This window comes from Mchenga conophoros, linkage group LG19 (genome assembly GCF_057382185.1).
Source record: "Mchenga conophoros isolate Kocher_MC1m ecotype Shallow Benthic linkage group LG19, M_conophoros_male_GT1.1, whole genome shotgun sequence".
Lineage (NCBI taxonomy): Eukaryota > Metazoa > Chordata > Actinopteri > Cichliformes > Cichlidae > Mchenga > Mchenga conophoros.
Genome location: NC_140544.1, coordinates 31396868 through 31406469, shown reverse-complemented (window position 1 = coordinate 31406469; position 9602 = coordinate 31396868). Strand labels below are relative to the sequence as shown.

General features: G+C 42.1%; 1 protein-coding gene across 1 annotated transcript; it reads right to left on the bottom strand.

The window, feature by feature from the left end:
* On the bottom strand, nt 1-2405 carry gchfr (GTP cyclohydrolase I feedback regulator). Its single transcript, XM_085257282.1, has 3 exons — nt 2240-2405; nt 1629-1723; nt 1-664 (listed from the first exon to the last, which is right to left on the bottom strand). The coding sequence occupies exons 1-3, from the start codon at nt 2273-2275 to the stop codon at nt 535-537; spliced, it is 261 nt and encodes an 86-aa protein (XP_085113408.1). The 5' UTR covers nt 2276-2405; the 3' UTR covers nt 1-534.
* Between the last annotated feature and the right edge of the window lie 7197 nt (nt 2406-9602).

Below are 9602 nucleotides of genomic sequence, written 5' to 3'. Positions count from 1 at the left end.
TAATGTTTACCGTGTTTTATTTTTGATGTCCTGTATGCATCTGTTTTACAGATTTTCAGACGATTACACATTATGTTTAATTCTGTTTAAACTGATTACTTTTAATAATAAGTACACAATCCACATAATGACATCATTAAGTTAGAAACACATGTTTTAAAGAAGAATTGTCTTTACACAGCGATGCATGTACAAATGTTTCTAGTGTTTTAATTAGAAAAAAGTGAGGCTTGGTTCAGGATAAATCTACTCTGGTCACTAAACTGTATCACCGGTGCTAAACAGTATTGACAAAGGCAAACCCCTGTAGTTTCAGTAATCCCCTGAATCTGGTGACCTATCATCTAATCTGAGACTTTATGTAAGGGATAATCTCAACTTTACTTTTGTTTGACTATGGCGTTACTTTATAGTTGCCAATATCTTAAATGTAGAATGTATAGAGTAAAAACAGGGATATTCTGCAGAATTCATTTACCCCTTTAAAGGCTTATACAAGTACCCGCCCTCCCAGTACGGTATCTTTGTGATCCATCACTCCAACTCCTTGTGAAGACACCACACCAGTGTCTGTCCCACACCTGTCATGGACACCACACGGAAGCCAATCTTCTCCAGCTTGTCCAGCACCAGGCGAGGCGGGTCATCCACGTGATACTCGGAACTGAAACAAGCATAAACAAAGCAATTCTGCTTTCCACAGATGTGGGGATTTCTGCATCTCTCAGTAAACTCCTCTTGGAAAATAGAGTGCTGTTAATTGTTCTAGTGCTTGTTCACTTCCTTCCACACCTTGTTTCATTTGAATCAGATTGCCAGTGGCAACACCTCCCTGATCTGTATTCCATCACCTTGAACGGTTTACTCCAAATCTGCAAGGCAGCAGCTTTCCTCCCCCCTCCCTAACCACACTGAAGCCTTTTCTTCTATACGACCCGATTTCAGCTCTGCTGTCAACATGTACATGTTAACTGCCAAAATGTACAAAGCATCAGTTTTAAGTGCCTAAATATGGATATGCTGCCCACTGTGAGCAAATTTACAGTAGACTTGGAAATAAAGTCTGCACGTCTGTGTGCAGCTAAAGATCAGAATGGAGGCAATGGTTAAATCTTACCCATTTACAATCACTGATAAAAATTGTTTCACAAAAATTATTGAATCAGGAGCAAAATCCTGTCAATCTTTGTAAGAGACATCAGCCTCATGGTGCTTAAAAGCTTGAGCTGAGATAGGCTTACAAAACTTAACCATTTATCCTTGGGTGTTTCACATGGTAGCTCTGAGGTCAAACAGTGCAATTTAAGAAAAATGAAAACAGAAAAACGCTGCAAAGACCCTCAACTAAAGTGTTTTTTGGGAGACAATAAGGTGAAGGATCAGCTACAGTAAATGGCTAATAGCAAACATCTATGGTTTATATAAATCATGTGATTAAATCACACAGTGCCTTGCGTCTTCCTCCTGCTATTCCATGGTGTTACCGTCACCCCAAAAACACTTCCGTTCTGATTTATTCAACTTCCGTTGTGTTTTAGCTGCAAAAGATTTCACCTCTCAGGGCCATCATAACACGCTTCCCACATTTGACCTATATAGCTCCCATGATTACTGACTTAGGTACTCACAAATTGTTCCCCAGCATAGTCGTTTTCGTCGCTCCCAGGTAATTCATGACCACTGGATCCGAAAATTCATCCCCCACATTTGTCGGACCGTTCTCCTGCAAGGCAGCATTAAGTGTATTACCCACACAGCTTAGAACTTACTCTAGAAATATTGGGGGGAGACAGCATCCCTAAAAAAATTGTCTGTACAGCTCTCACTGATTGCACCTGCAGCCCTCTGGCAGGTGCACATGATAATCTCCAATATCTGAACATGCTAAAAATAGATGATCCAATATACTTAAAGGGTACTGGAGGAATTAGGCTGCTGGAGTCGTGGAGACATCAAAATGAACATGCGCAAACAAGAGGCCGACAACTGAGCAACATGTGTTTTTAATTGACGTGGCACACACACATACAAAAAGGTCCCACGCACGCTTCTCGCGTCTTTTGTAACCATAACTTTTTTCCCCCCAGCGTGCCGAATATTACCGGCCACTGCATAACCAACCTTGGCTGATCAGTAGGCTAGTGTGCGCGCTGTTTGCAGTCAAATAAACACATCTGCGAGTCAAACGCGCCTCCCCCGACAGGATGATGGGAGTCGTTTACGTATGCAAGATACACACCAGTCGAATCTGTGTGCTGACGAACATGTACGGCATCCCGCTCGCTAGCTTTGCTCCGGTATTCCCCCAGGAGTGACTGAAAGAGGTGTCCTCACAGATAAACGGTGCCCTCTTCAACTCGAGCTCCAGCTGACTGCGCTTAGCGGAATGCGGAAACACCCACCGCGACGAGCCAATCACAGAACCCCTCTCAGCATCTGTCAACAGCCCGCTCTGCACAGGGTCTTGTTCAACTGGGATCGCTGGTTTGTTGATATGAGAAACGCGGGGCAATGTGCATGTACGAGAAGGAAATGTAAATTTATAGTTTCATTTAACTAAGTCATTTTTTATTCTTCCAGTGCGAAAGTTGACTTTAAAATCTCATCATTCTTTGGATGGGAATTTATTTAATAAGCTACACATTTATTAAATTACATTTCAGCCACAACCAATTGTGCTACACATTTTCTTTCATTTTCAGGCAACTTACTGCAAGTGGAAAGAAATGCAATTTCAGTTTCCGTGGTCGCTGTCGTACAGTCTGCTCTATGTATTTGCATGTATTTGTTTAATGCATGTATTATATTAAACCTGCACTGTCTAGAATTCTCTCCTTCCCAGAGATTTATTAATTTCCTCCTGAGTTCGGTAATAATAACTCTGGATCACTCTTGTGACTGGGAGGGAAATGAAAGGCACAGACCAAAGGAAAGCAACAATGGTGGGAACTCCGATAAGATCAGTAATATGAATGTAATGTCCTGTGGATGCCAGAAAAGCCTGGTGGACTCTCAGTTAGGCTTTGCATGTCATGGTCAGTGGGAACAGTAATTTAAAGCCTGATCGCTGCTTAATAATATTGTGATGGTAGGCAGACGTGCATCCAGGCAAACCAGATTCAGAAATGTCCTGTGGTGCAATCAGTTTTGAAGGCATAAATCGAACCAAAGTGGTTTACCATCAAATCAAATATGTTTTTAAGATTGGGTCGTGTATTTGTCTTAAATTTAATACGTCGTTAGCAGTCTGAATTGACAGTGTTAAATGGCTTCTGACATTATACAGAGCCTTTAATGTGCATCTGCTTGATTCAGACTGGCATCTGTGAGTGGTGGGGACTGCTGAGAAGAGCTGACCTCTACTGGCTTCTGAGATCAGTGAAATTCATTTCCTATTTGTTTTATTTTCATTTTTTTTCATTAACAAGTTAATTGTTTTGTATTCAGTAAAATCAGCTTCAGTTTGGATCATCTACACTACTCCTAGACATCAAAAAGAAACCAGCTGAGGTGGTTCAGCCCAGGGGACTCAGGGATCCCTCTTGGGTGTCTTCTGGGTGAGGTGTTCCAGGGATGTCCTACCGGGAGAAGGCCACTCTAAACAGATTATATCGCTCAGCCTGGCCTGGCAACACCTCAGCGTTCCCCTGGATTACCCAGAGGAGGTAGCTGGGAAGAGAGAGGTCTGAGATTCTCTGATTAGGCTGCTGCCCCAAAGCCTGACCTGAGATAAGTGCAAAAAGATGGATGGACGGATGTGATACAAAATGAAAGAAACAAGTCTTCACCATTAAACCAATGAGATCTGCTGCAGGAGAGAAAACAGGAAGGCAGCAGAGTTATTGCAGAGGCTCCAAAAACAAAGCAGAGACCCCCTTCTTGCCAAGAAGAACCCTCTCTCTGCAAGCATGTTCCTATGCACTGAGACACTTCCTGTGCTCCTGCAGCGTCTTCCTGCACTCGCTCATCTGCTGCTGGTTAATAGAGTCCAGGGTCAACTCCTCTCTGACCCTGTGGTGACAGTGGAGCACATCCCTGGTGGGTCCACGGGAAGCAGCGTGATCTTTTGATGAGGTCTCTGCCTTAGCCTCTCTCAGCTGAAGTGTGACTGCCTGCTGCCGGAACGCTTCCATCAAAGCTCCTTTTCTCTACACAACAGTCATAAAAATACAACCAAGAAACACAACTGTGCTCAAGTTGAGTCTCGGCCTGTTTACAACATATGATATTGAAAACAGAAACAGACATCAATTAAATTCAAATAAATAAGCTTCATGTCTTGTACGTCCAATCCGGCCGTTGTGTCGGACATCCCACTCGCAATATCAAGCTTCACATGATCAATGCGTTTGATGGATTTACTTGCTGTGAATAGGCGTGGGCGAGAAATTTGCCCTGAAAGGGTTGCGCTGCTAAAGCGATCGCTCTAAATCACTGAGTGGGAACTGAATAGGAATGAATTATACAGCAGACAGTGTATGCATTTCACGATTTACTGTAGGTGTGTGGTGCTGGGGTTATTATTCCACTATTCAGCTGAGAGATTTAAACTGTGGGAGATTGCAGACAACAGGCACCTCTGACAGACTGGGTGCTAGGCTTGAGCACAGCGTAGGTTTACATTTGTTTAATTGTGATGAATCACTGCATTGTGAGGCCATATACTTTTTTTCTTTAGAGCTTCATAATCGAGTGCCTGCAACTGCCTTGTGTAGCCTGTTTCTCCTCCAAGGAGCCTCGCGGTCCCTCTTTTGCAAGGAGATACATCACTGACCTCCTTTTTCTTTGCTTTTTTCCAGATTTCACCGTGCAGCTTACATAAAGCATCTCCGTGCTGCAGCGATATTACCCGACAGCAAGGTTCAGCTCTTTCCTCCTCCTCCTCTTCCACCACCTCCTCCTCTCTGTTTTCACCTCACCTCACCTCCTACTTTGAAATGCTGCGCTCACTGATAGATGACACAGCCGGCATAGCGTTATGAAACATGTGCGAGCGTGGTCACCGGGTTAACATTTTGCTGAGAAACACCAGGATGCGGTTTAGGCGGTTCTGCGTACTGAAAAGGAGGTTTTGTTTAGGGAGACTTTCTCCCAGTGATGAAGAAAAATGTCATCAAATATTTGGAGCAGCGTTTTCTCACACACTGTCTTTTCTCTCGTCACCTCAATTTAGGGCTTGATTTTGTGCGAGAGGCACGTCCCTTTGGGTTACCACAAATGGGATTGATTGGGCTACTAGTAACAGGAAACAACACGATGTGCAATAAACAGAGGGGAACAGAGAAGAACTTTACGAGGTCTTGAATGCATCTATCAAGCTATCAAGACTTTTTCTCTGGTCTATTCTGTGTTTCATTCTGAGGATTTGTAACCCCGACAGCCATCATTTAGCTGGAATATTTGTCTCTTTTTAATTTAGATTGTTGATGCTGTGAAAAAAGACAGAACAGTGATTTGCTTAAAATGACCTGGGACATGTCTCAGTTTATCTTAAATGTTCCAAGAACAGCAGTCTGAGATTGAAATCCTTTGGGATTTATAAGTAACTGAGCGGCTGCGCACCATTTACTGTTTGACAACATGATTAAAACACTTCCAAGCATGCCTCAGTCCTTAGTAAACCTCAGAGTTAAAGACTTACTGCAAATAAAGTCATAGTCGAGGGTTAAAGATGATTTCTCGGTCTCAAAATACTACTTTGACTACTCAGCCGGAATGTTGATGACATGTCTCCTTCTAAAGTCTGAAACTTAACAGGATTTATTGTTACAAGATGTTAATCTGTTTGGAAAGTGCCATATAAAGACAGGGTGAATGAAATGGTAAGTGTGATGGCTAATTGAACAGGGAGAGGAATGACAGCATGGATGTGTAGCAATAGGACTGATTCAAATCTCGATTCTCATCAGGCCTGTGGTCATTGGAATGTTTTGTATTATATGCCGCAGCATGTGGTTGCTGTTTATGCACAAGTCCGGCAGAAGTAATCTGCTCTGTGTATCTTACAGCTTCGGTACACAAGGGATGGCTTCTCTTAGAATAACTACCATGACAACGAGTTGGGCAAAAGCAAAGGGACAGCTTGGCTTTGTTTAATCCATAACGACGACAGAAAGACAGGATATTGTACCCTTCATTGTGCAAAGATTGCTGGTTTCCATTAAAATATGGTCGTAACAGCTGTGTAGTGTGATGTGTTATTATAATGACATGCCATGCTGGGCAGCAGCGACTACAGCTTTAGATCACATCAGTGATCAGAAGGCGATATGACGAGTTTATGACTTTTAAACATTTTTTAGTGACGCTTAACTTGTGCTTGTAATTTGTTAAAACTGTTGCACACAGTACCAGTGAATCTCAGCAGGATTTTCCTGTAATAAATCAGCAGGTCCTTACGATGAAGAGCACACACGTCTGTTATATATCACATTTGGTGATAGCTGTATGGATAAACACTTTGTATCTACAACCCCAATGCCACAAAAGTTAGGATGCTCTGTAAAATGTAAGTGCAAGGATTTGGAAATCTCATTAACCTATTTTGTTTTATTCGCAATGGAGCATAGAAACCATATCAAGTGTTTACACAAAATGAGGTCATTTTGGATTGGGTGGTAGCAACATGTCTCAAAGAGGTTTAGACAGGGTTCATATTTACCATTGTGCAGCATCCCTTCTTTTAACAACAGTCTATAAATGTCTGTGAAGTGAGGAGACCAGCTGCTGGACTTTTGGGAGACGAATGCCGTGTGATTCTTGTCTGATAAAGGATTCTAGATGTTCAGCTGTCCTGGTCTTCCTTGTTGCATTTTTTATGTAATGAAAAGTTAACTTGACTTCTTTAAGTTTGTGAAGATGTTTCACCTCTCATCCATGAGGCCTCTTAGACGTGAGCTCGATGCTCTCAGCAGGTGAAAGATCTGGACTACAGAAAGGCCGGTTAAGTACCCAGACTCTTGTAATAAATGCATGGTTAAGCATTATCTTGCTGAAATAAAGCCTGGCCTGAAAAGTATATCAACTGGATGGGAGCACATGTTGCTCTAAAACCTGTTTATACCGTTCACTTGCCTTTTCAGATATGTAAGTTGCCAGTTCCATAGGCACTAATGCGCCCCTATGCTATCAGGATCCTGTCATGTTTCGGCTGTGTGGCAGGCAGGGACTGGACCCAAACGCAAACTCACTGGAGACAGGATTGAACTCAAAAGGGCAGCTTTTATTGCTGAACACAAAAACGCTACAAAATCTAAACTGGGAAGACTAACAAAACACACAGCATGAGGGAGACTACAACACTGACAAAGCGCAACACAGGGCTTAAATACACAGAGGGATAACGAGGGAACGAGACACAGAAGGAGAGCACAGCTGGGAGTAATCAGGCTGGACGAGACAAGGGAAGCAAAACTAGAAACACTGACATGAGACACGGACCTTCAAAGTAAAACAGGAAACACACTGACTGAATTCTAAACATGCAAACTTAACAGCAACTGGGGAGACAGAACATAGGAACCTGAAACATGGTACAAAAACGTCACAGTGGACATAACATGGAACACAGGGAAGCCATATGACAAAGCCAAAGAACTAAACCTATGATAAGCATAACTGAAATCTAGGGAAACAAGAAACAGTACAACAAAGGACTCAAAACATAATCCATAATATAAAAACGAGATCTCTTCAAAATAAAATAGGAAACATAATGAGACGCAGACATGACAACCAGAACTTGACAACGTAAGACACAGACATGAAACACATGAAGAGCAGGGGAGACTTAACATGGGTTGGAAACACAAGGGGGAACTAATAAGCAAATGAACATAGGAGGCCTAATGAGCTTAAACATACTATAAACATCAAAATGAACTAAAACTCAAAACACTGTGTAACAGTAGCTATTGTAATGCAGTGTATCACCACATGGCGGCGCCTCCTGTCTCACGACTGGTGTCACCCCCTTTTTGTTCTTCTTCGCACTCCTCCTGTAATGGATGCTCCCGTGTGTACGCGGACTAGTGTGCTCTTTAGTAATGTGTGGTAGAGGTAGCACTTTTATTTTTGATATTGTAAATAAATGAGTACTTTTTGGAAAGTCAGAAGCTGTTGCTCATTCGCTATCCACCTGCACACCTCCGCGGCTGGCTTCATCTCCACCGCACGTTACAACTGGGTCATAAGACCCAGGATCGTGACAGATCCAAGCTTTTGAACTGCAACTTCTGACCACAGAACAGTTTTCTACTTTGCGTCAGCACATTTTAAATGAGCTTTGGCCCAGAGAAGACAGAAAGGCCTCTGGATTCAAATGTGGCTTTCTCTTTGCAATGATAAAACTTGCATTTGTGCATGGCATGGCAAATTGTGTTTACCATGCCATCGGAGCTCATACAGTAATTTCTGTGACAGACTCTTATCTGTTTTTAATGGAGTACCCCCTGAGGGCCCAAAGATCACGGGTATGCAATATTGATTTTTGGCCCATGCTCACAGACATTTCTCCAGGTTCTCCAAATATTTTGATCATATTATGTCCTTAAGAAACTCTTCTATTCTACAATGCTCTTTAGATACTTAATCGTCAATGTACTGACCTGTTACCATTTAACCAAAGTAGCTGAAAAATGTTTCTGCAACTGTTTCTTTTTGCTTCTTTTTGCTTATCCTACCTTTTGTTTTTCACCCTGCCCCAACTTTGCTAAGATGCGTTGGTGCAATTAATTTCAAAACAGGCAAAAACTTTCATGAAATGGTAAAATGTCTCTCTTTAAACATTTGATTGGTTTTCTTTGCTCTGCTGTGGTAGATACTAAAGTAGTCTTTAATATTATAGTCTGCGATCAACATTACAATAAGAGAACAACTTAAATAGATGTGTCCTCTACTTGCCCTGGCTACACAGGAAGAAAGACAACGCCAGACAATGAGAGAAGATGATGTGACAATGATGTCATGGTATTTCTCATTCTGATCAAGGCCAAACGTCTTAAGGGATTTTCTTGCTGTACGTGATGTCCATCATCCTTCACATGAGAAACAAAATTTTCAGATGTGGAGCTGCAGGTGTGGAATTCAAATCATGTAAAAAATAAAAACAAAAAACCCCACAAACGCAAACTCCACCAGCAACTAGCTATTACCAGGATCATTGCAAAACACCACTTTGCCACACAATGACAATAAATTACCATCTGGCACCATGATTTTATTGTCTTGTTTTGACAGATTACAAGTAAAATCCATTGATAGATCACATCCTGGGTCCCATCATTTAACACGTTTACTGGGTTTGGGGTACTTTAAAGCTGATCTGACTATCGTGAGTAAGTCAGTGGGATTTCTTGGAAACAGACAGAATGTAGACACACACATACAGGCACACACACAGACTGTCATGGTTTTACAAGATGATAGATGAAGCTGAAGGCAGAAAGTCACATTCTTAAATGTAGTGTGGTTGTGATGGTTGCTGTGGTCCCAGACCAATAGCTCACTGACACTTATCTAATTCATAATTTGCTGCTTTATTGCAACCTTCAGCTGAAGCACAAAGTCACAAGGGAAACAGGGACAGCAAAAACACACACACA